This window comes from Trichoderma breve, chromosome 6 (assembly GCF_028502605.1).
Source record: "Trichoderma breve strain T069 chromosome 6, whole genome shotgun sequence".
Classification (NCBI taxonomy): Eukaryota; Fungi; Ascomycota; class Sordariomycetes; order Hypocreales; family Hypocreaceae; genus Trichoderma; species Trichoderma breve.
The window spans coordinates 2753516-2781046 of record NC_079237.1 but is presented as its reverse complement, the minus strand read 5'-3'; the positions used below and the strand labels follow the sequence as shown (position 1 = coordinate 2781046).

General features: G+C 50.3%; 10 protein-coding genes across 10 annotated transcripts; 6 read left to right on the top strand and 4 right to left on the bottom strand.

Annotated features, from left to right (window-relative positions):
• Positions 1–821: 821 nt before the first annotated feature.
• T069G_09771 (uncharacterized protein) lies at positions 822–1872 on the top strand (the record flags this gene model as incomplete). The annotated part of the gene is made up of 2 exons (XM_056176981.1): positions 822–1825; positions 1869–1872. 2 exons carry the CDS (start codon positions 822–824, stop codon positions 1870–1872), a joined length of 1008 nt encoding a protein of 335 aa, XP_056025459.1.
• A 1579-nt stretch (positions 1873–3451) lies between these two features.
• Positions 3452–5359, bottom strand: T069G_09770 (anaphase-promoting complex subunit 4 WD40 domain-containing protein; the record flags this gene model as incomplete). The annotated part of the gene is made up of 3 exons (XM_056176980.1): positions 3452–4821; positions 4884–5011; positions 5064–5359. 3 exons carry the CDS (start codon positions 5357–5359, stop codon positions 3452–3454), a joined length of 1794 nt encoding a protein of 597 aa, XP_056025458.1.
• A 2356-nt stretch (positions 5360–7715) lies between these two features.
• On the bottom strand, positions 7716–8917 carry T069G_09769 (uncharacterized protein; the record flags this gene model as incomplete). Its single annotated transcript, XM_056176979.1, has 2 exons — positions 7716–8220; positions 8292–8917. The coding sequence occupies 2 exons, from the start codon at positions 8915–8917 to the stop codon at positions 7716–7718; spliced, it is 1131 nt and encodes a 376-aa protein (XP_056025457.1).
• Positions 8918–9750: 833 nt separating this feature from the next.
• Positions 9751–10383, top strand: T069G_09768 (acetyltransferase (GNAT) family domain-containing protein; the record flags this gene model as incomplete). The annotated part of the gene is made up of 2 exons (XM_056176978.1): positions 9751–9919; positions 9980–10383. The coding sequence occupies 2 exons, from the start codon at positions 9751–9753 to the stop codon at positions 10381–10383; spliced, it is 573 nt and encodes a 190-aa protein (XP_056025456.1).
• A 1073-nt stretch (positions 10384–11456) lies between these two features.
• On the top strand, positions 11457–12814 carry T069G_09767 (RNA recognition motif domain-containing protein; the record flags this gene model as incomplete). The annotated part of the gene is made up of 5 exons (XM_056176977.1): positions 11457–11508; positions 11620–11728; positions 11806–12152; positions 12222–12722; positions 12792–12814. The coding sequence occupies 5 exons, from the start codon at positions 11457–11459 to the stop codon at positions 12812–12814; spliced, it is 1032 nt and encodes a 343-aa protein (XP_056025455.1).
• Positions 12815–14265: 1451 nt separating this feature from the next.
• Positions 14266–17105, bottom strand: T069G_09766 (secretory pathway protein sec39 domain-containing protein; the record flags this gene model as incomplete). Its single annotated transcript, XM_056176976.1, has 3 exons — positions 14266–15328; positions 15390–15546; positions 15602–17105. The coding sequence occupies 3 exons, from the start codon at positions 17103–17105 to the stop codon at positions 14266–14268; spliced, it is 2724 nt and encodes a 907-aa protein (XP_056025454.1).
• A 432-nt stretch (positions 17106–17537) lies between these two features.
• Positions 17538–17965, top strand: T069G_09765 (uncharacterized protein; the record flags this gene model as incomplete). The annotated part of the gene is made up of 3 exons (XM_056176975.1): positions 17538–17565; positions 17621–17760; positions 17816–17965. The coding sequence occupies 3 exons, from the start codon at positions 17538–17540 to the stop codon at positions 17963–17965; spliced, it is 318 nt and encodes a 105-aa protein (XP_056025453.1).
• A 654-nt stretch (positions 17966–18619) lies between these two features.
• Positions 18620–19692, top strand: T069G_09764 (uncharacterized protein; the record flags this gene model as incomplete). Its single annotated transcript, XM_056176974.1, has 3 exons — positions 18620–19203; positions 19285–19606; positions 19675–19692. 3 exons carry the CDS (start codon positions 18620–18622, stop codon positions 19690–19692), a joined length of 924 nt encoding a protein of 307 aa, XP_056025452.1.
• An 805-nt stretch (positions 19693–20497) lies between these two features.
• T069G_09763 (uncharacterized protein) lies at positions 20498–21525 on the top strand (the record flags this gene model as incomplete). Its single annotated transcript, XM_056176973.1, has 2 exons — positions 20498–21170; positions 21245–21525. 2 exons carry the CDS (start codon positions 20498–20500, stop codon positions 21523–21525), a joined length of 954 nt encoding a protein of 317 aa, XP_056025451.1.
• Positions 21526–22393: 868 nt separating this feature from the next.
• Positions 22394–27276, bottom strand: T069G_09762 (glycosyl transferase family 41 domain-containing protein; the record flags this gene model as incomplete). The annotated part of the gene is made up of 6 exons (XM_056176972.1): positions 22394–23029; positions 23083–23692; positions 23769–24765; positions 24814–25739; positions 25799–26521; positions 26603–27276. 6 exons carry the CDS (start codon positions 27274–27276, stop codon positions 22394–22396), a joined length of 4566 nt encoding a protein of 1521 aa, XP_056025450.1.
• Between the last annotated feature and the right edge of the window lie 255 nt (positions 27277–27531).

The following is a 27531-nucleotide window of genomic DNA, read 5'->3' as shown; positions in this document are numbered from 1 at the left end:
CATGTGAAAATGTCACCAGCCCAATGAGAGACACTGCCTCTTATTTCCAAATGCTTACATAGCAGTACTTGATGCATGTACACTCTTTGTTGGGCGCAGGGGTCCTGGAGCCGCTAAGGCAGCTGGAGCATGTGGAGTTGGGGGAGTTGGCGGGCTGCCGTGTTCTGAAATACTTGGCTTGCTTCATGGTGGGCGACCATGCGAGAAAGCGTTACCCAAAGCTACTCGCTTCATGCGTAGATTTAGAATCGCATGCTGGTACATCCAAGTACTCTAATGTAGCCCCCGGTACTTCTTAACTGCGGTGGACTCGTCGGAAGGTAATCACATGGGTCTGCCAGCAACACTTCCAAGGCGTTTCGCGGATGATCATCGAGGGCAGCATCAGTCGTCATTTTAGGCTCGTGTCGACCTGCAACCTAAAAGAGAATCTCCTCTTGTTTTCTTCTCAACTTTGATTTTTCTCGAGTCATCTCCGGATCCTTCCAGCGTCAACGACACTTTCACTGCTGGCGGTCTTTCCCTCTTTCTCCCTCCCCTCCATCCTCTCCTCCCCTACTTATTGTTCTTTTCTGCTTCCTAAGCTCGCCGTGTCCCCTTGACCCACGTGTCGATCTGTCGTCAATCCGTTGTCATTGCATGCAGTGTCAATTTTGCCACCGCTTTTGATAACAACGTTCAATCACACTGCTCTGGCCGTCATTATTTGATCTGGCTTGGCTGCTGATTGTCGTGGGCTATTTACCGTGTCTCAAATCGTTTGGACTGTCGTATTTGGTTTCATGAACAAGGTGCAAGCCCAGCCCTGACCCCCCGCCAAAATGGACGAAGAAACTTCGACGCCTGTCTCAACACCAGAGACCAGGTCGACTGTCAATGGAGAGCGCTCGCTGCCCGCCATGGCAGAGGCCGAGCTTGCTTCCCCCCTGAGCTCATCGCCCATGGATGCTGAAATCCTCGACTCCCCCAGCCTCAGTGCTACGACTCCCAAGAGCCACAGGCTTTCAAGGAACCCTTCCTTCTCTGGTAGCAGCAGCACATACCAGGACGACTGGGATGCCCTCCCACCGCTTGACCGCTTGACAGTCCTCGACCTGTTAGACAATTTTGCCCTGCCTCAGCAGCTCGAGAAGCTCCAGAGGGGCATCTCTGCCCAGACCGACAAGGTGCGACGGTCTCGAGATGCCTTCAAGTCGAGAACCCAGAATGCCCGCGACCGAATGGTGGAGGAATGGAGGCGGCGTGTCCCCTCGGCCGATGAACAGCTCGAACGATATAGGAAGCGCATGAGGCAGCGAGTCGAGAAGCTCGGCAAGCAGTGGAATGATACAAAGGCCATCAGCCTCCGAGAGAAGATATCCTTCATCTGTGGCGTTATGAACATCTTTGCGAGCGGATATCTGATGGGTGGCTATCCGGAGTGGTTTCATATCTGGTATACGGCCCAGCTCATATACTTTATGCCCATTCGGATTTTCACGTATCATCGACGTGGATATCACTACTTCTTGGCCGATCTCTGCTACTTTGTCAATGTTCTTCTGAGTCTGAGTCTCTGGGTCTTTCCCCAATCGAAACGGCTCTTCACGGCTGCCTACTGTCTGGCTTTTGGAAACAATGCTGTGGCAATCATCATGTGGCGTAACTCGTTGGTATTCCACAGCTTTGACAAGGTCACATCGCTCTTCATCCACATCATGCCTTGCGCGACGCTTCACTGCATTGTCCACCTCTATCCCCCCGAGCTACAGAAGACACGTTTCCCCGCCATCTGGGCCATCAAGACCGCGAACCCTGGTTCTCCTACGGCATACGCCAATGTCTTGTCCATGCTCGCCTGGAGCACGATTCCATACGCAATCTGGCAGCTAGGCTACTACTTCTTCATCACCGTGCGCCGAAGGGAAAAGATTGCTGCCGGCAGGCCTACATCCTTCACCTGGCTTCGAAGATCCTATGCAAAGACCTGGATCGGCAAATTCGTCCTCGCTCGCCCGGCCGCGTTACAGGAGCCAACGTTTATGCTGATTCAGTACGCTTATGCCTGTCTTACTATTCTGCCATGTCCACTTTGGTTCATCAGCCGGTGGGCATCCACTGCCTTCTTGCTTGTCGTGTTTGGCTGGAGTATCTATAACGGCGCAACGTTCTACATCGATGTCTTTGGCAAGAGATTCCAGAAGGAGCTCGAGGCTATGAGAGCAGACGTCATCAAGTGGCAGAACAACCCAGAGACTCTGCTCCAATCGCCTCAGATCGCTCCGCACATGGATGGTGTTCCTGTGCAGGCTACGAGTTTAGATGCGCAACTGGCACCCTCGCCAATGCGACCCGACGCCGGGAAGAACCGGTCCACTAGCTTGGATCACATACCACTGCTAGATGAGAACTCTAAGATTAGCGCAACTGGCGTCGACAACGGAGATGAAGGTGTTGCGAGGGAACGGAAGCCGGGTCAGGAGTGAAGAAGTACAAGGAATCGATGATGATGACGTCGTCTGATGTCATACACCTGGATATAACAGTAGATGAGCCGGGTTCTTAATGTATCTTTGGAATGATATCCTATGGGGGTTTTGTTTTTTCGAGTCTTACGAGAGTCCAATTTCATAGCGGCAAAGGGAGTCTGTCTGTAGCTACTACAACGGGGGGCACTTGAGCGTGGGTTTGTTTGGATGACGGATTTGGAGTATTCCTTTTGTTCTTTATAACGTCTTGCCATGTATTTATTGCTCAATGATTATGAACCTTTTTCTTTTTCTGTTTTCACACACTTACACATCATTATCTCCATCACTCGGGCACAGAGGGTTTACTCATCAAGTGTAGATACGTAATATATTTTGTCTCTGGTTCATGATCAGACATGTTTCTCCTGTCCTCTCTATAGATGCGCTAAGCTGCCGTGAAGCAACAACAATCAAAAACCGCTACCAGGACGATTTTCCTTTTCTGTCGTCCCAATTGACTGGACTCGCCCCTTCATCTGCGAGGGGGGAGGTGTTCAAATAAAAAAGCCAATGACCGCCTTTTGGGCTTTGATATATAGAAAGCCCAACCCAAACACCAGAAAAAAAAAAAAAAAAAAAAAAAGTTGGTTACCATGGTCATGAAAAGAGTGGTCCCCTCATCAACCACCGCGCCGGATTATGCCAAATGATACAATCAAATGAATAGTAAAGACGTTATCGCGTTTCCCTTCCGCACTTTCAATATCCCAGAGCTCTGGCGTGGAAGCTCGCTCGCACGCATTGCCAAACGACACACAACTCCTCGCGTAAAAAAAAACCAAAAAAGAGCAAAACCAAATAAAGGTGTGTTGAAGAAAAAAGAAGGTACGAGACGCCCCGGGTATAAACATAGAAGATAGAGCATCTTGTCAAAGGAGAGATATGAAGTCAACCAGATTTATCATGTCCTCTTTATGACTTGATCAGCCACAAGCTAAATTTCATCGGATGATGCCCCAGTCGGCGAATTTGCCGCCTCCAGTCTCACCATCCTCGCGAGTGCCGGGTCGTCGACCGAAACAAGACCAGAAACGTAATGTCTCGTCACCGGCTCCCGTCACAATGACACGGCCGTCGGGACTCATTGCTAGGTACAGAACGCGGTATGTATGTCCCGTCAAGCTGGCTACTTGCGTCATAGACGGATACTTCCACACAACGATCTGGTTCTGGCTGTAGCCGTGTGTCGAGACGATTTCGTTGGAGTTTTTGGACCAAGCAAGGTTGCACACTTGGCTTCCGGTGTCGATTTCGTTAACAACGGTTCCCTTGACTGTGTCGTGAAATATGATGCGTCTGTCGGCTGTACCGCCGCCAGAGGCAAGTAGGCCTCGCTGGTGCGGTGACCACGCAATAGCCTTGACGGCGGCATTGTGATCTGAGAATTTCCACAGCGGTGTGTCTGAGAGCTTGTCCCAGACCATCAGCTTGTTGTCGTTGCCACCGCTGGCCAGCTGCCCATCCTCGCAGTTCCATTTCAAACCACAAACTTCTTGCTTGTGCCCGACAAGCTTTTTGAGCCACTGGTCTGGTGCTCGAACGTCTCTGTGGTATATCAGGCGGTCGCGAGAGCCAGACGTCAGGATATGTGAGTTCCACGCCAGGGACCCAACTCGGGCCGTGTGTCCAGTCATGGTCCTTAATCTTCTAGCTTTTTCGGCATCCCAGATCTGGACAAGACCCTTCCCGGTTCCAATGGCAAGGTGCGTGCCTTTTTGTATCCATGATACACTTGTTACGGTATCATCCTCCAAAGTACATAGCTTGTTGACCTTGGAAGTCTGTGCATTCCACATATAAACGCTGGATCCCAGCCCGACTCCCAGAACATTTGCACTCCCCCAGTCAACGAGGTTGAGGTAGAAGTCGTCTGCCAACTCGGGTGCGTCAAGAACCTTGTAGGGGACTTTGCTGACCGCTCGAGGTTGGCGACGTGGACTCAAGAGCATCTGCTGACTGCCAAGACGCACAGGAGATAGGCTGTAGATCTCTGCTCTTGTATCCAGATTCGGGCCATGCCGACTCTGCGGGGTTTTGGATGGGGTGAGATGGCCCACAGGATGACCATGTTGACGTGGTGAGAGATATGAGAAGAGATTCTTGTGGGGGGTTGAGGGAGTGAGTGATGAAGGTAGGGTTACTACGGAACCGTGACTAGGAGGAGTGTGAGATCGTGTGCCATCCTGAACGCTGACAAGCGAAGAGGCTGGCAGGTTGCTGTCTGGTGAGAGAGCAGGTGTCAATTGCGGCACTGATCCCTCAAACAGCTCCGCACGCAACAGTGTTGAGAATGTGCGATTGGCTTCTTCGGCTACGTCATGATTAGCACTTGGTTTCGTTTCATTTGTCGGTGGAGAGGGAAAAAATTCATACTCTTCTGGAAATGAAGTTCGCCCTGCGGCGTCCTTTTCTTATGCCTTGACGGCGTGGCGGGAGAGGCATCTTCATGCAGAAGGCTAAAGCTGGCTTGCAAATCCTGGCCAGTGCGAGTAGGGATGAAACTAAAGATGTTGTTAGAAGGATGTAAAGCGTCCCAGTGGGGGTGTGACCAACCGATCGCCATTTATCCTCTGGCGTTTGCGAGAGGGACTGGCTCCAGGAGTGCTTTCACGATGAGGCTGAAGTTCCCTCAATAGGAGATTGTCGACGGCATCGACGTCGAAAGCTGCTGGATGGGTCACATCACTAGCCCTGGCCCTGCTTCGCAGCTGTCGCATCGTATTGCCACTGCTCTCGGCATTTGGTTTTGAGTCTAGGCGGCCGCGATCTGATGGAGGAGGAGGAGTGGACATGCGAGCGGAATTGGTGGGCAGCTTTGACTCGCCCATAGTCTTCTTGGAGGCACCCATGGCATCGACTGATTGAATGAAGGTCTTTTAAATGATGTTAAAATGGTGAATTTGGGCCTGGCGGACGAGATCTGGCGGACAGAAGCGGCACCGTCTGTCGGACCGGACCCTTGATTCTCGCTCGTGGGCTGTGTGGCGGGGGAATGGCGTGTACGGTGATGTTGAGGTCAAAGACGGACGATGTTATGCTAGCAGCGACTGTGAGGAAACGAGCGAGCGCGCATCCAGTCACAGGGCGAGGCCAACGCCGGTGGTCATGGAGCAGCGTCAACCAAGAGAGAGAGGGCGGGTTTGGCGGCCTATCGCATGCCACTGGGTTGTTGTGGTTGTTTTTGCGTCGAATGAAGAAGCGATCGCACAGGCGGGTGAACGTGAATGGTCCAAATACAAAAGAAAGTCGTAAGAAGCAGAATGTCCCCGGGATGTTCGGTCGCTGTTTGATAACCGTCTTGCAAAAGCGCAGGAGGCAAAGAGAGGGGGTTGGGGCGATGAAGACGAGACGGGCTCGTGAAAGCTGCGAGAGGCTGATGAGGGAGGTTGAAGCTGCTGGGGAAATGGCAGTGCGCCTGGCGAAGTGCTGGGCTAGGCCTGGTTGGGGGGCGTTAACGTGCTAAAGGGGGGTGGAACAATAATACTGGACGGTTTAGGTGCTAGTGGGAAAACGCGGGCTGCGTCTGAACAACAAATACACACCAGAACGCCATTTTGGCTGCTACCATTCGCTGCACCGCAGTGGAATAAACAACATTGACCAGGGCGAAGGGATCAGTTTGATTGTTATTGTGATTGATTTAAACTATATAGCCCTGCGGCTGCAACGCATACTTTTAATTAACTCACGCGATGTGCAAACGGCGTTTTTTACCAAATATCCAAAATTTCGATGGTTTTCATCAAAGTAAAAGGCATTTGCTTTCTCTACCGTCCAAAGGTACCTACAAGTACCATGTACCCTGGGTCTTAAGCAGGGCGGCTTTTGCGCTGGAAATTCAATTAAACACCAGCCCGCCAGCATCTGCATGCGCGTTCTTGCCCAGCGCTTGCAGTGCTGAACGCTCGCTTGTTGCTTTTTGTTCCGGTACGTACGGAGTACTTGTATGCGCCCACACGTGCCTCGTGCGCATTGAACGGCCGTCTGCAACCAATGTACTGTACATAATTAAATTGATGCTGCTATCAGTTGTAATTTGATCACATCACACCATTAGGATGGGAGGGGGCTGAAAAAGGAACCAGGCGCATTGCCACTATCCCACTGCAGCATCGCATCACCTTGTCCTTGCAGCTGTTATTGTTGTTTGTTTTGAAATCTCGACGTTGCTGCACCTGCATGGGACAAGGTCAATATTATGGGGGTGCCTCTCGCAGTGGACGCGATTAGTGGCTCGGTTGGCTGTCAGTGCTGTCTCTCCAGTGAATACAGCGCCCAATGAGCGCCGTTCTCTCCTCCCTGGCCCTGGCAGCCCCGCCTATGCAGTCGCGTTTTTCGTGCCAGGCGCCTCTTTGGACGCACCACTTTCGCGTTGGCGATGTGCTCACTTTTCTCTGACGTACCGCAACGGGTCTGGTTTCGTGTTGCGGCCAGAACGCTGAGTAATCGGGTCACGATGCCGTCTGGATGCTGCTGTTGATTTTTGCTTGACCCGAGCTTCGGATGGCAGATGCAAGGGGTAGTTGTGGTGTCTTGGATACCAGAATCCTACTGGTCAACTGAGGCCTCAGCACTCGTACCTGGTACCTTGCCTTTGCCTGAAGAGGTTGCAAGATAAAGACCCTTGACGTGACTGACCTGACGACATACATCCAATAGTCATCAGTATCGTTGTTGAGGAGACCACCGTCAACTTCAACCACTAATCTTGCTTTGCGGCATTTCTGGTTACTTCAGCATCATCTTCGATAATCTTCGATGGCTGAAAATTAAACGCTTGAGAAAGTCAATGGAAGAGTATAAGTCTGCCGTGCGGCATCTACCGGGAAAATAATAGCACGGCCAGATTGAACTTTATTCCTTTCCGAACAGATGGATCTAGATGGCTGTAGTAAAAGTAATTTTATCATGTATTGAGCCGTCATCCGATTGGCAATAGCTGCATCCATCTTATTGTCTAGCCATTGTATCCGGCTCTAGGCATATCCCTCCATTGAGCCTACTGCTTGAGCTGATTGTCTGTGTTGCTATTGTGAATAAAATATCTATTGAGGAGGCCATGACCAATGTCCTATTTCGTGATTCTATCTATCAAACGAGTTTCGGATATAAATGAATTTAAAAACAGGTGCCGTTCGCTAATCAGTGCAGCCGCCGTCATCTTTATCCTGTCCCTCTCTATCCATGCAGTCATGTAATATCTATTTACGCCTGGGATTCTGCTTGGGCCAAAAGTCGTTCTCTCCAGCCATTGCAAACCTCTTCAAACCCGCCAATTACCTCGCCGCATACGCTTGCACATTCCCTTTTCTCTAGCCGTTCGCTCCAGTTTCCTCTGGTAAGCCACTCCTCTCCCTGCTCCCTCATCTCATCCTCTTTTCTCATTTCAGCAACGAGCTCTTTGGCGCTCTTCAGCCTCCGACTGGCTGCAGCTGTTGTCTGACGAGACATGTGTAGTGTGTCGGAAAGGTAACTCAGTGATTGTATCAGTTCTGATGTGATGGAATGCAACGCAGTAAGTGAGTTGAATGCCGACGTTGATGGTCGCGGCATGTCTTCTGTAAGGGATATGAGCAACGGCAGAAGCGTATCGATCGTTTCGACGTCAGGGGCCGGCGCAAGCGGGGAGAGCAAGGGAAAGGTAAGGTTATGCAGTTGACGGGTCTGATGCGCAAGATGCGTCGTCAGCGCCGAGTGTGCTGTTATAAGTCTGCAAGGGGCTTCACGTTAGCACCAGAAGCGTTCTTCATGGCCATCTCTTAGGGTTTGGCTTTGTCTTACCTCGAAGCGCTACCCTCAACGCTAGATTGCGACCCTAGGTCACGGAGCTCCTGGATCACCCGCTTCAAGACATCGTCTGCCGTGCCTCCGTAGTTATCTGTCCCGCGGATTGTGAGGTTTTCGACAGCATCAATCTTGGCCATGAGACTTGGAGGTATGCCTGCGATATCGAGGTCTGAGTCGGAGCCGTAATCGCTGCCATCATATAGACTGGTTTTTCTTTGGTGACCCTTTTGGCGAGGCGACAGAAGGCCTGCGTCACCGTCATTTCTCTTTGTCTCGTTGTCTGCCGACTGGCCCCGTGTTGCTCCATCATCACCTCCCGGCTGCTCTGTCGATTTTTGGTACTCTTGCAGGTCGGCGTCGTAGTCGCCCTCTTCCCCTGAGTCGGAAAACGCATCCGCCAACTCATCAGCTAGATTTCCCATCCCGTTGCCGGCCCCTGACCCGCCACCGCCTAATACCGATAGGTCAAGACCATCATGTTGATTTGGGCTGTGCTGGAACGACGGTATGGCATCTTGCGCAGAGGATCTCGAGAAACGTCGGATCTGGGGCGATCCTGCGAAGCTGTCGATTGCTGATGAGTTGCGCGAGTGTCGTGGAGTTCGTGGCGACCCGGGCATAATGGGTGAGCGCAAGCTTGACGATTAAGTTCTCTGGGTTGAATAGATGCAGTATGTCGCAAATTACAGGATTAATATCTGCTGTCTTCTGGTTAGCGAGTGAGGCACGGTATCTCTTATTATAGCACAAACCTCGAAACCGGGTTCTGGCATATGGTAGGAGAACCAGAGTCGTTCAAATATCAGGTCAAATAGCAGCGGGAGATGAACCCCCGGCCAGGAACCAAAGATACGGTAAGCAGCTCCCTATCGCGATAAGATGCCAAGGCATGCAGCTGTCTGTCGATACTTTCTGTTACAGAAAACGAAACGTTAATAGCGTGAAGAACAGGCGGCGGTGTAGCTCCATGTAGGTACCTTTCAGGTACTTGCTGCGTTTCAGTCTTGACTCGCTTTACCGCACACCTTGATCTGCTGTAGCGTAGCGCAGAGGGGGGGAAACCCTCCCACTTTCAGCATGTTGATCCTTGAAATGAACAAAGGAGCTGACAACTTGTTCACATGCCAAATTTCAAAGGAACACATGACATCATCTAATTTTTGAAGAGGAAAGGGAATATTTTGCACGTAGTTTTGATCCGCTGAGATGTAAAACCGCTACATATTTACTTCATTGCCAGTATAAGCGGGCTTAACCAACTTGCGAAATCTTCTCTCGGCGGTAGTAAACTCCAACATTTCACCACCAGGCTTGTATAATGGGATCCCCCCCACCAGCATGAATCATTTATGACTGTTGCTCCGCTAGTGTAAAATCATAACCCTCAGACGATACAACTTGAATCTTCCTCAAGAAGTAGCCATCATCGAATAATAGGCTACGAGCTACGACAATGACCACCTTCCGAAGATTTCGGCCTGACGACGTCAATAAATTCTCAAAATGCAATTTGGATCCCCTAACAGAGACCTATGAACTCAGCTTCTATCTTCAGTATTATGCCAAATGGCCCTCCCTGTTTCAAGTCTGTGAGGATTCGGAAGGAAACATTGTTGGATATAGTTGGTTAACCCCCTCCAAATGCGCCGCATCGCACTGCTAATTGAGGTATCTGCTCAAAGTTATGGGCAAAGTTGAATCATCGCCAGATGCATACAAATACTCAGAACATTACCTTCCTTGGCATGCTCACATTACGGCCCTGACTGTAGCGCCAGAGGCAAGAAGACAAGGTATTGGCAAAATCCTGGTGGAACAATTGGAGGCTGCCGCCGATGTTCACAACACTTGGTTCATGGATCTGTTTGTCCGCAGCAGCAACGCCAAGGCCATTGCGTTTTACAAAGAACTAGGCTACAGCGTCTTTCGTGTTGTCAAAGACTATTATGGGGAGCATGCCACAGATCCCGACAAGGACAGTGAGGATGCATTCGACATGCGCAAATCTATGAAGAGGGACTCCAAGGGAGAGCACGTTCGAGACGACGGCGAGAAACACGAGGTGCACCCTGAGGATGTCTGGTAATCTTTGTTGTTTTACGGAGACATTGGCATGACGGAAATGGGCAACAGAATCCTGAAACAGATTCTTGGACCCTTTTTGCCTGTTCTCTTTGTGCGGGAACATCTGCGGATGGCCTCCAATCTTTAAGTTGTGCTCTAGAAAGAGGGGGCTTTGTCATGGACAGGAGCTGTCATCTCTACTGATTCTGAAACAAGCCACAGCTGCATTTGAAGAGCCATAAATTTAGAAGAAGAAGGGAGAAAAGAAGGAGAGAAAGAACAGCATTGACAAAGGCATTAGAGATAGAAGAAAGGCCACTTCAAAAAGGCATAAACCAAAGTACATATTCAACATGCGACACCCGAACATTACACCTAGCACAGTACAGGTAATCAATGCCAAACTCTCTAGATGACGTATTTTTGTGGCTTTTTTCATACTGTGAAGTCTATCACCAGCCCGATAAAGACTCTCCACAATGGATTGGCAAGAACAATAATGCCAATTTAGAATTCGGATTATAACACGTAGATGCAAGGTGTCACTTATCATTATTTTGGTGGCAGAATTGGGAATTAGGCTGGATGCTCAAGCTTCCATTAGAGTTTCGGCCATTGTCTGCTGCTTAGCAAGCCTGCAGTGTGCGAGGTACCTTAGTTTGCTCTGCACGGAGTACTCCATAACAAGTCGCCACACAGTTGGCCCATGCTTCGCAGTAGCCTTCACAGCTGACTCTGATTCTGGCACTGGCTTGACGAGGCTCCCCGTATTGCGAGCTACCTCGTTGATCCAGCTTTCCCTTCCATTGCAGAAGCCAAGCCGCCAAACGAAGCTCCAGCCTCGTTTCTTTTGTCCCAGATTCCATTGACCGGCGATCAAACTTTGCGGTGGTTGTGCCCTTTGTGTTTCGCCTTTCGCCCAACCCGCCTAATCATCGGCTTTGTCTGTCACAGTACATCTTTTCGTGTGCCACCAGTTTTTTTTCCTACCCTTCCTCCATCTTCTTCAAGCGGAAGCAGCCTGCCTACCCATCACCCAATCAACCAGGTTTTGTCGTCTGCTCACTTCCATCCATCTCGAATCGCCCAGCAACCATGGCGACTACTTCAATGGATTACGAGGCCGCCAACGGCGACCGTTACGATGGTTTGTTTCCCCGGCCCCGACGGGCGATGGCGATGTCGACTCTTTTCGACGCGTTTGTGCCGCGTGGATTCGATGAATTGGGCCGCCGCTAACTCATGTGCCTTTCGCTAGACGAGGCTCCTCGTTATGAGCGTGACAACAGAAGCGCTTCTCCCCGTCCTGCGCGCGACGACACTGGCAGCCGTCGCCGCTCCATGTCGCCGCCTGGCCTTCCTGACGTGTAAGCTTGACCTTGTCTTTGCTTGTCCTGTCTTGCCTTGCCTCGTTGTCGCACTGCTTGCTAACCTAAATATGCAGCAACATCAAAGATGCACCCGCTCCCAAGGAGGATGACGATGGTGCCATTAACCCCGGCTCCAACCTCTTTGTCACCGGAATCCACCCTCGCCTGTCCGAGGCAGAGGTCTCCAAGATGTTTGAGAAGTATGGTGAGGTGGAGAAGTGCCAAATCATGCGAGACCCTCACACCAAGGAATCTCGTGGATTCGGATTCGTCAAGATGGTCACCTCTGAACAAGCTGAGGCTGCCAAGGAAGGTCTCCAGGGCGAAGTGATTGAAGGCCGTACCATGAGCATTGAGAAGGCCCGTCGTGCTCGCCCTCGTACTCCCACACCGGGCAAGTACTTCGGTCCTCCCAAGAGAGGTAAGTTGACATTTCGCTCCGTATGCATCCTCTTCCTGTTCCCATACTGACAGACATCCGAAATGATAGACCCTCGCGCTCGCTTCGATGAACGCCGACGTGGCGGCTATGGCGGCGGTGGTTATTCTCGCGATGACTACCGATACCGTGGCAATGAGAGAGGTTACGACCGCAACTATGAACGCGGATACGAGCGACGATATGATGAGCGCAGCGGCGGTGCTTACGATCGCAACTACCGAGACCGATATGATGAGCGCGGTTACGGAGGAAGAGACTCTGAGCGCAACTACGACCGCAACTATGACCGCAACTACGAGCGCCGTGAGCGCGGCGCCGGTGGCGGCGGCGGCGGCGGCGACGACAACTATGGTCGCGAGCGCTACCGTGAGGACCGTGGAGAGCGCGGCGACCGCGGTGACCGCTACGGCGCCCGTGGTGGCAACAGCAGCGGCGGATATGACCGCGATCGATACGAGCGTACTGGTGACCGAGACGCTGGCCGATCCCGAGAGCCAGCCGCCAGCAGTGGCCCAGCATACGGCGAGCCTGCCTCACGACCTGAGGCACGTGAGTCATATGGAGGTTTGAATCGCCCATGAATGCCATGTTTTGAGTATAGGTACTAAATTGAACCAGGTCCCGAGTCGGCTATGCACTGATGATGCCATCGTTTCTGGCTGCTCTTTATCGATCTATGACGAACAAGACTTCATTGTCATTAATGGACTGCCTGTTGCTGCTTTTTTCTTTTTCCTATTTTCTAGTTGTTCTTGTTTTATTTGTCTCGTCCGCAGTTTGTCAATCGACCTCCGTGGACAGCTGTGGACTCTTCGTCAGGATCTCAATTAGGAGTTTCGTGCGATATGCGACTGCTAAGGGAGGGAAAACAAAATCGGGTTTTCGGCCGTCGCCGCTGATATTTACATTTTTCTTGCTGGTCGGTCTTGCGGCTACAGAGTTGCGCATTGGCCGTTTATGGGCAGCTTCCGGATCTTGCAGAATCAAACACTTCCATCACTCGTCACGTTGCGCCAAAACATCTTGATACCGTTTAACAACCCTCACAACAGCCCAACAAATATCAACCCCCCAGGCGCCCTGCTTTCTTCTTTTCCTGACGAAGTGACCCTAATGGACCACTAAAATCCGGTCGTGCTTCAGATGTCAATACTTAAACAATACCTTGGTTCTGCCAAAATCTGAGTCGACGGGCAACCATTCGGATTCAGATTAATACCAGCCGATAATGAACGCATTTAACGCCTTGAGACTGCTAACTACCATTCTGATAAAGCCAGTAGCCAACGTAAATTCTGTCATCCTACGCCAGCCAACAAAACATTTCGCCGTAATATCTCTTCTCTCTTGACGCACGCCAAATGCAGTTACATACCCAACTCTTTCTCTTACCTAGTAAGGCTTCGTGCACGCCACAACTTCTCTAAAATCAGATTCCGGAGCTTCTGCCAGTCTTGAGCTTGGCCAGATGCTCCTCTCGATCCGATACAATGCTTCGCCCTCTTTGCTACGTCTGCTACGTCTTAAATGATAACCAGGGACATCACTTCACTTCATCTGGCTATACTGAACGACTTCGCAACGACTCGCCTTTTTTTCTTTTCTCTATTACCTCACTTCCCTCTGCCTTCTGCGGTCATGACTACCATATTAGTTGATATACTAATTTGAGTATAGGAATGATATGGCGTGCTCGCATGGGGGCCAAATTCCCTACCAACTCTGACTCTGGCAAAGCCAACATTGGATGTCCAGCATACAGAGAACCATCATTTCATAACAGTCCGATATGCACACTCTGGAGTACTCATCACCCGCTTCAGGTTGTCAAGATCACGAGGTATGCTCTATTTAGCCAAAGCTACCATATCGCAACGCCTTGTATTGTGTATACTATCACGGCATACCTGTTGCTTGAATGCGCTGTAGTTTGAGGCCTAATTACCTGGAATCGTCCGACACGATTGCACCCCATATCCCACTCTCTGTTTCTAAGACAACTCCAACCATAGTTCAAACCAAATTAAGAACAGCCTAGTGAGCTAGTTGTAGAATATCGTCCATCAATCATAAAAAAATCAAAAATCAAATATCAAGTTTCTGTTTGTTCTCGGTTGACGCTTGCTCCAATCAACCAGCCAACTCCAGAGACAAGTGTACCAGTAGCGGCCTCTCTTAGCTGATCCCTCTTCCGTAGCCGCTGTGGCGCCTGTTCTCCAGTTGGTGATGGCGCTGAAGGAGTCGAAGTAGCGAGCGATGACAGGCTGGACAGCCTTGTGAAATTGCGCTGTGCTACGCTGGCAGTTGCCCGCGATAGGTCAAACAGGGACATTGGGGCCTCCTCCGCCTGTTTAGCCGCAGCGGTGGCCGTCATATTCCGTGTCGAATGCGGGTTATGAGGAGTAGACGACTCAAAAGCGCCGGGAACCTCCCCGGCGGTGGCCCAAGAAGCTTCAGCGGCGGCCTCCTCGCTGATAGCAGAGTCTAGCTGCTCTTCGCATCGCCGGAACGTTTTGAGGATTTCCTGGAGCTGGGAGGTGGGTGCGACACGCAGCGCAGTGGCCAGGCACTCTATGCGCTGTTCCAGGTGACGGATCTCGGGATTGCCGCTTGCGATGCCAAGGTGTGTTGGCAGCAGGGTTCGGTCGGTACGAATGTACTGCCCGGCTTTCAGGGCAGCCTTCCAGGACCATTCGTCTTCTTCGTTTGCGCGCGCTTGGGTTCCCTTAGGAGCGGGTGTTTCCAGACGACTAACCACATAAGAGTATGCCGTCTCGAAATCATCTTCCCTCAGCGCAGCCTCTATGCACAGAGCTGTAATGAATTTCTCAGCTCGGCTAAGCTCCTTGCTGTTGTCTCCCGTCGTTGAGTCAAACTTGATGGAGCGGGCTTGTTGTGTGATGCCGGCGCGCACCATGTTCGCTGCCATCTCCAAGAACTCGGGGAGACGGGTGTATGCCTTTGGGTTTTGCTCCAGAACTTTGTCGATTATTGATACTGGATCGGAGTGAACTCGAAGGACTACAGGCTTAAACGGCTCGCCTTGTTTAAGCGTAAGTCGGTATTCACTCAAGGCATGTGTGCATCGTAATAGGGCCTCCACCCGTTTGGTAGCTGGGTGCGTATTGGTTAATGTTTTTGGAAATGAGTGAATGCTGGAGATGATATCAGTAATGGTTTCTTCAGGACAACAAATGCACAAGATCGCATTCTTACATCTCATCGCACTTCTTCAGCCCTCCTCTTGACCGGTTGGGGTTGGAAGCATTATCAAAAGCACGCAGGGCTGCTTGGTATACTGTGTCCTGTATGATTTCCGCGGTAAGAGGCTTCTCGGGACTGTCTTCATAGATGCTCTTAGCAAGGGTATAGCCTGTGGCATACAGATTAGTAAAGTAAAGATATTCGAATAAAAGGCCATATCGTACGTGAGTTGGAGAGGAGAGCTTTGAGAATCTCCGTTTCAATGAATTCCCTGGGAACTGCTCCAATAATGCCTCTTATAGCTTCAGCATTGCCATGCTGGTCCTCCTCAGAACCCCAATTGTTCAACCATAGCAACCGGTCCCTTACTTGTGACCAATACCTATCTTCGTCTCCCTGAACTTGCGTGGATGCGCTCCGGATAAGTTTGGCGATTTCCCCCTTTTGCTCACGAAGATCCTGAATAAAGGCCAAGTCTCCGGCTTTTCTAACAGAGCATGGTACACCCAAGCTGGTACAGATAAAGGCACTCAGTATCAATGCTATTAATAAGTTCATGGCTCCCTCTGTAGGAGAAGTTAATGGATTCTTTTCTTCAAGTAGATCGTTTCTCATATATGTCGCAGTCTTCATGCCAACGAGCGAGGACACATCAAATCCCGACAGGCTAGGTAGTATAGAGATAGCTCCCTCCAGTGTGGGAGGAACCTCACTATAACCAAGCATCCGTCTCATCTTGATCGCCATCTGATAGGCGTCAGGAAGTACTCCCACTGTGGTTTCGGATACCAGGTATGCTGACGCAAGTACCGCTCGTGCATAGCTGTGTAGCAAATACTGTTGCTGAGACTCTGTGAATTCTGAGCTGGTCGACTCCCCTAGATCCAGGTCTGTGGGACCTCCCCATTGCTCGGTTAAAGAGACAACGACGGGCCACGAAGTAGTTGCTTGGCTGACAAGCCATTCGAGAAACTGCTCCCACCCAGAAGACAATGGCGGTTCCGTGTCCTTGGAGATATGCTCGCCACTGATAGGTTTTGATGTCCACCGAGACTTCGCTTGTAGCCATGGCCCAACCAAGCCTCTAATATCACGGCCGATAAAGGCTCTGTCCTCCTCGCGATTTCCAGTCCGTGACAGCAAATACAGCATGGCGGCTGGGTCCGAAAGCTTTTGAAAGTCGAGAAGAGAATATGGAGGGATCTCATCTATATAATACTCCACGTTTCTCCTTACGTACGGAAGCACGGTCGACGTAATCCAAGATGATAGTTCCGGCGAACGGGAATGAAATATGGCCAGTAAACTTGGAACTTGTGAGAGAAGGCCAGTTTCGCTATCCATCTTATATGACCTCTGAATAAGAAAGTTGGTTATCGGATCATCTTGAAAGCTGACTGGAGAATCAGCAGACTTAAGTTGCTGCAGGTGTAGCTTCTTGATCTTCCTGGAAGCTTCATCTTCAGATAGGTCGTCAACCGGAGTTGTGTCCAATTCGCCCTTGTTGTACTCTTCAAGATCATCTCCATCGAGTGCGAGTAAGAAGCCAACATAGGTAGAAGGCTTTACAGTTTCAGGCAAGTAAGTAAGAATAATCCTCAACAATAGCTCTTTATGCAGCACTTTGGCTCGCTGACTGGACAAGCGCGCCAGGCTCTCAATATCGCCATGTGTTGCATAGTGGGCGGCGAGAAGTAACACCTTTCCGGGTGAGAGCGACGAGCTCATATTGGTGAGTTTTTTCCCAGTTTGGCTATGGATAGTCCAGGCCTTGGGGCCGGTATGTTGAAATTGAAAAATCTCCTGAAAAACAATTTGATCGGTCACCAACGACGAAAATAGCTATGGTCTATTAGCTATCACCTGCCAGCATTCTTCGATGCTGTCATCAAAGAAGGCTATTGAATTAGCGGGACTTAGCTGTCCCGATTCGCCAATGGGGGGCATTCTAGTTAGATAACGGGGTTAGGTTAATAACGGGGTACATTTTCTATCTTTGGATACTTAGTCCGTTATATAAATTGCATACAGTGAAAAGGTACTACTGTTAGCGCTCAGACAAGACGAGCAATAATCCCGATGTACCGAACCTTGACAGCCATCATTGGTTGAAGGAAAAGGTGAACCTAGGCGTCGCAACAAACAACCACTCGGCACATCATGAGTTCAGGATATGGCATGCATGGCGGTATGTGCTGCTATCCAATGGGATCTCTTTGGACACTGACTGACTGTATTTCTAGGCGTCGGCCGTTGCTTTCCTTTCTGGCAGGAGGTCATGGCCTGCTATGTCGTCAACACATCCGCCGCAGACGACTCAGGCAAGAAGAAGTGCTCGCCCGTACTAGAAGATTACTACGAGTGCCTGCACCACAAGAAGGAGGTCTGTTATGAAAGCTCAAGTGCTGGATGAGGTGGACACAGCTGACAACGAATAGCATGCGAGAGCGCTGGCCCTACAAGCCGCATATGCCCGAGCTCAATCAGCAACCGCACGAGACGATGCGCCGAGTGCAAGCCAGATCCGGAATCTGGGACTGCTAGGGAAGACGGAGGACACAAAAGCGGTGCTTGGACAAGGAAACTGAGGCAATAGACGTGGCGGGGTTCGATTTCTTCTGCGCGACTACAGCCCCTTTGCGCGCATAGATAGCGCAGCAAGTTCAATATAGGAAAAGCAGACAGAACTGGAGAGCCTTTTTCGGATGTTGAGTTGTGAATTGGCGGCCAATTCTGTCGGCTTGGAGGCTGCAAGTCTGTACAAATTCGACGTACATTTTCATCCATCAAAGAACGCGGGCAATTTTGTGACACTTGGTCAACCTGGAAGATGCGTGAGCAAATGAGCTACCTAGCTCATATTCGCTTCCATTTATATACATCGATTGCAAAGACGGTGTATTAATGGCAGACCGACTACTAACGTTTCAATGCTTTATTTAACGGCCCGGTGCACTTGGCAGACAACACTTAGTTAAACTGTGCACATGTGCCGCGTCTGCCATTTCCATTACAGCTGTCGATGTGGCTTTGTAGCGAATAATGAGTGCTATCAGGGCATTCGTTCACTAACTGACGTGCTCCCTAAAGGCTCTTCGCCCTGTAACCTTCAATGTACCAATTAATATGGACCTCTAACAAACAAAGCTGCAGGCCCTGATTTTCCTCATTTCACCAACCCCCTAGTTCTTTCTCCTCCGTGCCATCATCGGGGAAGACATTCCCTCTCCCTTTAAGCAATCATGCCATGTTTGCGAGGCATTGAACTGTCTCTCGTCATTCAACCAAACTCAGTGCTGCTACCAGAATTTCCACATCCTGATGCTTCTTCAGTTCACGTTGCATCCGTTGTTGAAGCCTCTCAGAAAGTCCAAGAAAATGATGTGAGTTCCCCTGGCTTGGACTCTCCTCGAATCCAAAAGACAGCACCAAAGGCCTCTGTCTATGTCCCTTCTGCACCTGGCTCGCAATTCTGGGTGCAATATTCCATTCATCGCCATCCAGAGCCCCCATGTTACCTTTTCTTCAAGCTGTTTATGAACGGCCGAAACATTACGAGTTGTGGAGTTAAACCTGGTACAGCATCAGGCACAATCACACGAGCCCTCTTTGAGCCGAGTGACAGATGGCACTTGGAGCAAGATGGAATGCTGCTCAAACGAAGCGGTATTGAATCGAGGTCCTTTTGTTTCTCCCCAGGCCCTGATGCTATTGCTGCAGCTGATGACGGGGGCCTAATCGAAGTCCAAGTCTTTCGAGCGAAAAGCCGTCGGAGAAGCACTCCACAATTGACTGAACACCGAGATCAAGAACGATATGGGATAATGTAAGTTGTCTCCTGGGAGAGATAAGTAAGAAGGGAAAGAGGAATATCGTAATATGCTCCAGCTAACATATTGCGTGATAGATCGCCTTCAACTGGACTCCTTGAGCATCCTGAAGATGCAATTTACTACGAATGGATTTTACAGGACGCAACAGACGCACCATTTGCGACATTTTGTTTCCACTATCGTGCTTGGAGTTATCTGTGTGATCTCAATCTTGTCCCTGAGAATGACAACTCCCTGTTATACAATGCCAGACTATGGGAGAGATTTGAAAACAATCGACACGAAGCCACTGCGTATGCTGAGCCAAATGATAAACCAACGACTTCCCAGGTAGAATCGGACCTGGGGTATCTTAGCAATGATAATACAGGAGCTGTTGCACCACGTCCCCGTTACGTTCGTCACCATTCACAAGCTATTGTTCAGCAAAAAGAGGAACAACATATCTTAGAGGTACACAACAGCCCACCATCACTCAGTAAGGGAAGAGCCATACCCCCAAGAAACTCATTCAAGAAGTCATCGAACTCATATACCCACTTAGCCACATTTGTGCTTCTTCCACCAGTTATGGAGGAAGATGTATTCACAAGTTCCTACGAACCACTTAGGAATCAAAGGATGGCTGCATCTCCATACCGCTCCTTGGCCCGAGGAAACCACGCCTCGCGCTTCCGTCGGCCCCTCCCAACAGTGAATGAGGTACCAAAACTCGAATGAACGTAGGATGTCTGCGACGCTGATAATAAGGGGTAGTACAGAGATGATATAGCGTCCCAGAGGGTTCATTTTAGCTCAATGCCACAACAGATGCAAAGGAATTTATTGATTCTAAAGTCAATTTTCGGGTTTCATTCAAATATCACAAAGTTTGAGGTGATTTAATGCCGTTGCTTAGAGGAAAATAAGTAGAACGATCGATAATCACAATGCATGCTAGAGTTGTCTATATAGAGACGCTTCATCGCCTGGCAACAGTTCAGAAAATACATACCAAAAGACACGTTGGTAGATGAATACCAAGATAGGTAGGCAGAGATTATGAAGTAATAAAAATGCATAGACAAGTAACTTGCTTCCCACTTTGACCTCTTCCCACGTGCTGTAACAACGCCTCTCCTCCCTATTCACTTCCCAGCTGGCAGAAAGCTGCTACACCTGACCGCCCAGCTCTAAAACAACTCCTTTCTTGGCACCTTTCCTGCCTCTCTTCAACTTTTCTCTCTCACTCACCACACAAGTTCCATCAAACCACAACAGATGGTGTTTACAATATCCTAGTCCAAAATGGCAGACTCTGGCTGGATGCGGCTTCTTCCAGGCCAACGATGCCGCACTCCAAGTTCCCCCTTGACTACCTACGATGCAGCCGGGATCGAAGACACTTTTGAAGCGAACCATCTAAGAATTGCTCCACGCCCCTTGGCTGGGTTCTACCACTCGCCTGCGGATTCTGGAAACGATATCATTATCAAGGAGGCTGATAGACTCCAACACACGCCTTCTGTGGACGAAATGGCCGATGTGTTGCGGACTACTATTATGGTATCTTCGACGCCGCCGACACTGGGACCGCAGTACACGTCGTACGTGCTCCATCTCATCGAAGGCTACAGCAAAGCTCGGATAAAGCTGTCCAAGAAGGAGAAAGAAGTCGTCCAGCTAGAAGCAACGCGGCAAGAGGACAAGGAGCGGAGCAAAGCCCTTGTTTCCGAGTGGGCAGCCCAAGAGGCGCGATACAAGGCTGAGATCAAGCGGCTGGAGCTCATTATTCAAAAGGTTTCTAGGAAAGGCGTCGAAGCTGTGGCACTGGCTCGATCTGGCAGTCTTATTCGGAGAGGTGGACATATGTCAGAGACAAACGGGTTTGAAACGGCGGATTCAGGGGAATCTCGCTTTGGTGAATATGATATTGAGACTCCTTGTCTTCAGGGTAAGAGTGGCCAAGGCAGACGAACGTGTAAGTCATAATTCAATCACAGCTATCACAGGTTCCTCTGTTGAGAGACTAACCTCTCTTCCGTTTGGTTATAGCTTCGTCCAGCGATACCGTCGATTTGGCAGCCCGCTTGAACACAAAGAGGCAGCTTTGGAGACATCGTTCTGAGAACAACATTCTGGAACCATCACGAAAAGGCAGAATTGGCCGAGGTGAACACAGACACGGCCAACTCTTACTACTTTCAACACTGCCCCAAATTCCCTTTGCAACAGACACTTTAAAATTCAAGCCAGATGAGAATGGCACCACACCATTTGAGGAACGCTTAATCGAGAGTGTCACGGCTGATGGTGAAGAAACAACTCTACAATGAAGATTGCCTTATATGTCATCAACCTTTTTTCTCTCACGCTCAAGAGAGAACATTTTCGCAGACATTTTTTTGGTCTCGTCAAGGACTTTCAGATTTAATAGGGACATGAAAGAAGACAAGGTTATCCGATGTTGACCATAACTTTGTCTATTGTCTATATCCAAGGGCACTCTCAGGTAATTCTCCTAATCTATGAGCAACTAAAGCATGATATCTTTTCCACAATTTGCTTTTAGCAAGGATTTTTTCTCTCTCTTTTTCTTGTTTTTACGCAGCTCGACCTTACCCCTTGCCTTGAACATTGCTCGTTCTGCACACCAACTCGCCCATCTTCTATATTCCGCCAAGGGTGTCCCAGCCTTGTCCGGTAGTTTATAGATAAGATTATCCAGGTACTGCCGATGGCTTAGTCCATATCTGAGGGCAATCTCGAGCAAATCTCCAAATCCATTGACGACTACGTTGAGTACAAAGGATCACCTGAGAAGAAGTTGTTACCCGGGAATAGGGGCAGATGATCTAGATAGATAGAAGACATGATTCACAGTGCAATATGAATACTCCTTCGTCATAGATATTGCATTGTACTGCTCAAGAGCATCAGCCCCGGCGTTCCACTGTCACCGTCTTCACCGAGCAAATGATAATAAATCAAGTAGTAGTAGTAGCAATGCCATCTACAGGCAGAATCCAAAAGTCCATTAAAAAAAGGTATCAATGCTGTCCGTAGCATCCACTAGCCCGCTAGGTAGATACACGTCAAGCCCCATGGCATTGGGAGTACTTGCGTTTCTCCTTTCATGCAACGCCCAAAATTTCATGTATCCCATAAATAAACACAACGAATAGCGCCATCTAGAGAGAACATTCATAGGTATATGTCGCCGCTCTTACCCGCAACCCACCGCCGCCATGCCTCTTCGTAAGCCATTTCCAAGTCGTTTACCCATCGACGAGTGTTGAAGAGTCCGCATTTCCATTTGCTGTCCCACAGCAGTTTCCGTAATTCTGCCAGACGCCCCTTGCCCCGGCCATATCCTTCCTCTGTAATCTCATAGGTCAACCCTCCGGCCAACTCTGTGGCTGAATCCTCATATTCCGTTTCGCTATCCGCAATCAATTCCAGTGCTGCTTGTCGGCCCTCTGCTGTCTTGGGCAGCGCTCCTCGTAAGATGGATGCGGCCATTCGGGAACACATCTTGTACGAGTATCGAGGCAAGGTTAGAAGGGGTGTGCTTGACCACAAGACATCGGCGGCGGTGGTATGAGCATTGCATTCTGCAGTATCGAGAAACATGTCGCACACTCTAGCCCTAGTTATATGCTGGTTCTTTGGTGCTACATCAGTGAAGATGAGCCGACTAGCAACTTCTGCCCCGGCCCAGGATTCAGCTGTTTGCCGCAGGTTTTGCTCTCCCAGTTCGGGGAACCGTAGCAGCCAGAGAACAGCCTTTGGGGTCCTGGCCAAGATTCGTAACCAAGACCGGAAAGTAGTAGGATCAATCTATCATCAGGTTAGATCACGATCAACATAAGATTTTTGCATCCTTCACTTGCCTTGTAAAGTTGATTGAAGTTGGCTAATATGATGACGTCGTCTGCTATTGTCGGGAACAGCTCCTTGCGCATCTTCCACCGTCGTTTCTCTTCGTCTTCCCAGGTCATGCCGCGTTCATCGGTATCACACGACTGTGCATGATCGCAGCAGAAAAAGGTGTCCCGACAGAAAATGATGTTCTCCGAGTACATCCACTGGAGTTCATCGCCCTCGGTCTGGTCGTGAAATACATCATCGATGCTGGTATTCACCCTCCATGGGCGCAAAGTGCTCGGTGGGATAGCAGTTGTGTCTGCGAGTATATAATCGCACCACTCGGCACCAAGTGTTCCCGCGAATCCCATAAAAGACATTTGGATTGGGGCCGGGCGGGCAGCAAATATTTCATTGCGAGCGCCTCTCGTGTAGCCATTGAGATTCACCAAGATGTGAATCTCATCGCGAATGATTTGTTCGATAAGCTTATCCGCTGGCCAAGAACTGACATCACGAAAAACGGGTGCCTCTCTTTCAATTTGCTGTCGATGAATAGATCTGTCACTTGGGGTGGTGGCATAGCAAAAAGCCCGAGCACGCCGAGGATTGTGAAACCCAAACACCGATTGCATTCTAGGTTGGGCACAAGCCTGTTAGTTTCACTCCACCGCATGTTAAGAGTTACAAAGGAAAGGGGGGGGCTTCTCACAGATGAGCCAGTGGATGGTTATTAAAGTCCGACGACACATATCCAACATTCAAATGTGGATTTGGCGGAGGCGGTGGTGGATACACAGTAGCTGGCAGCCAAGGGGCTCGGAGAGTCGTGCATGATATTCGCATTGCGTTACGTTGAGAGATCGATCGAATGTCCTTTGCAGATAGAGGATACGTGAAAGTGTGGAAAGGAAGTACAGTTGGCGCAGATGGAATAGTGAGAGAGGAAGGCAACTGAGGTCGGAGATAGCGTGAAGGCGTAACCTCCCTCTTAGCAACGTACTTGTCATGATACCAGTTCCATAGAATGACTCTTGCAGCCCGTTCCACGAGGCGTACCAGGCGTGAGCCTTCCCATGGTTCACCAGCCCAAGCACTTAGTGCCAACTCCAAGCTGAATCCAGGTGTACGACAGAAGTCACCCAGCTGTTGCGCCAACGCATGGATAGTGGGCTGTTGTAGTATGTTGCGGCCCCAATGCGACGCATCGCCTAGCTGGTGACTTATGATATCGACCACTCGTTGTGTTAGGCCGCTCCCATGCATGGCCGTCTGCACGTCAACCAGGGTGCCTTTATCATCGACGTGCCATCGGTCATATTTGCCCAATTCGAGAAGCGCTCCACCTCTTCCACGCCAATCGCATACAGAGTTGAGGGCTGTTAAGAGTCCGCAGACGGCTTCGGCAAAGTCTGGATTTGCTTCCACAGCTCGTCTGTAGTAAGCAATGGCATCCTTTATGCGACCCTTGTCTTTTACAGCATTGGCTAGGTTGGTCAAGGCGATATCAAACGTTCTATCGCATGAAACGGCTCGCTCGTACATTTGGATTGCGAGGTCCAACTGTCCAACATCTTTCAGGAGACTACCCAGATTGGTGTGTAGGTGAACATGTCTAGGATCAAGACGCAGTCCATAGTTGTAATACGCCAAAGCAAGGGCAAGACCACTGCCCGGCACGACGCCAGGCAAGTTAGGCCGAGAAGTCGCTGTTGTTGGTGTATTAGTATTATTGGGAGCCATTTGCTGCTGCACACCCGCAAGGAGGATCCCGATATTGTTCGCGGTAGAGGGGCTTTCTTGGAGAGAAAGGGATAGGTAATACAACGCCAGGATGTCGCCGATCCCAGAGGGCTGTCTGAGCAGACTGGGAACAATGCTCCCTCCAGACATTGCATCCTGAAATATCTTGGCCAGAGAGAGGAGCGCATTGCTCGTTGTCTGCACAGCGACTCGCCTTGCGGCACCTTCTGGAACGAATGCCAGCCCCGGCAGTTCGCTGCCTCCGCCGCCCGCAGCAAATACGAGATGAGCAGTTTGGCGAGCCTTTTCTGGAGGAAGCAAAAGGGGTCGCCGAGAAACTGGTCTTTGATCATTGCCAGCCGGGAAAGAGCCCGCCGGCGAAAGTACAGCATGGATTCGATTTACCAACTCTTGAACGCTCCGTATGCGCTCCCCGACGCTGATCAGTACGGCTTCTTCAAATGCCTCTGAAGCTTTCTCAATGTCCTTCAAGCCGTATAGTATTGTGCCTTTGGCATGAACCAATGCTAGGATCCTACCATTCTCACTATTGGGGAGCGCGTATCCGCTAGACCCGAATTCAGAGCCTCCCATAGTGTGGCCACCGATTAGGGGGGTAGTCTCGGGTTGGAAACCATATTGCGTACCAGTTGATTGTTGGCTGTGAGAATGTTCATCAGATGACACGGAGCGAACGCCGAGTGGGGGGTAGGTAGACCGGGTTGAATTTCCTTTGGGTAATTTCAACGCTTGTTGCACAAAGCAGATGATGTCGATGGCCTCTCGGCTACGTTTTTTGTACAGCAATCCAACGAGCTGTTCCGTAGCCTCTAAATGAGCAGGGCATAGCTTAATCGCATTTAGCCAATGCTGCTCAGCTTCTTCTTGACGGTTAAGGCAATAGAGTGTAGCGGCTATGTTTGTGATAGCCTCAACATGGCTATAATCTGAGTCAGATATAGAACAACCACTTGATAGTTCATCTGGAACAGGTCGAACCTTGAATCTAGAGCAAGAACTCTGGAGAACCATTCCACGGCATCTTCGAACCGTGAAAGGCCATATAAAAGACACCCACCGAGTAAAATTCCATCGATCCATTTCCAATTACTTTGTTCACATAGATTTTTCAAAATATCCAACGAAGTTTTTGCATTCAGAATGGGTAGCGCTTTCGCCATGGCAGCGGGACCGAGTGTCCCAAGTGATGATGACCCGGTATATGCAGCAGGCGAAGCGTGGAATTGCGATGCCGTCCTGCTGGACCGGCGACCTTCCACATGGGCATCTTGCACGACCTGTGGTCTTGTGTTATTGTTCAAGGTATCCTCAATGTTGGATGTAAGGGCGCGGGGGTGGCTATTCGGCACGAGCTTCGATGAAACAGGTCGCTCAACACTACGATACACATCCCGCATGGTGCCAAGATGCTCTTTTCTGGCCTTTGGGGGCCTTGGGAATACCAGGATCTTGAATCTTGAACTGGAACTGCCGCCACCGCTCATCTGATCAAATCTCTTGGCAGTTTGCAGGTAGGCCAGCAGTTCAACATAATGCTCCTGAGCCTGTGAATAGGCTTTCTCCGTAAAACTCGACCGAACAGCATATTGTTCGCTGGCTGGGGGGTTCTCTACGATTGCGCTCTGGCCCAGATAACTTCCTTGTAGCATTGGCTGTGGGGGCTGTGGGATATTGAAGTTGACGTTCAAGTCCGTTGTCGGTCTGTAAGGTAGCTGAGCATCTGAACCGTGATATAAAAAGTTCCCAGAGAGACCAGGTGGTAAACTCATTTGGTCGAATTGCCGAGACATGTCGAGATGGCCAGAGCTTCGCGGCGAGGCACCTAACTGCCAACCAAACTGATCAAACGTCGCGGTATCCGGCGTCGGGCCCGGGGGCGGACAGAAGGCGCGCACATTGTACTCTGCCGCCCTCATGAGCGGTTGATAGACATCTGGAATCTGGTTGAACATGGGATATCCATTTGGTTGCCAAGGGAGGCCAGGCTGGAGGGGCATTGAGGAACCGCTGGAAAGAACAAAGTTGGGCCTCTCATTGCTAAAAGTCCATGGCGATGTCAGAGGAGTCTGCCCTAGACTTCTCTGATCATGCTCCAGGAGACGGGACTTGGCGTGGAAGGGCAAGTTATTCGGAGGCAGATACGGGTATATGCCTGAGGGCGTGGGAAGGATGACTTGCTTGAGTGGCGGCGGGCCAGGCGACAGCTGCGTCGGCGATCCATCGTATCCCGCATCGATGGTGCCCCGAGGAGTCTTGCGGCGCAGATGATAGTCGTAGTCTCGCGAGGCCTGGGCGGAAGAAGTGGCTGAGCCATGGTATGGCTGCGAGGAGCGGTAGTAGGGCGACGCGATGGCTCGTCTCTCAGACTCGGGCCTGGCGCCGTGGCCCGTGGATGGTCCAAAGGCGTCGAAGTTGATTGGCACCACGCGAGGGTGCGTCTGTACTAAGGGCAACATGCCCGAGGATGGTCGGCGGGTTTAATGGCGAATGCGAGCTTCAAGGAGGGAAGACCGCGGACGAGCAGCAACGTCGTTCACATCATGGCTGAGGACGCCTGCAGGCATCGGGGGCTGGGCTGCACTCGCGCTGATGTGCACGGGGCCAGCAGCTGCAACAGCGAACAGCGGTAACGACTTACCTCCCAGTCTAACGCTGCTTCTCGAGGTACCGGGTTTGTGCGTCGTACCTTGCAATGAGCAAACGCAGCATGG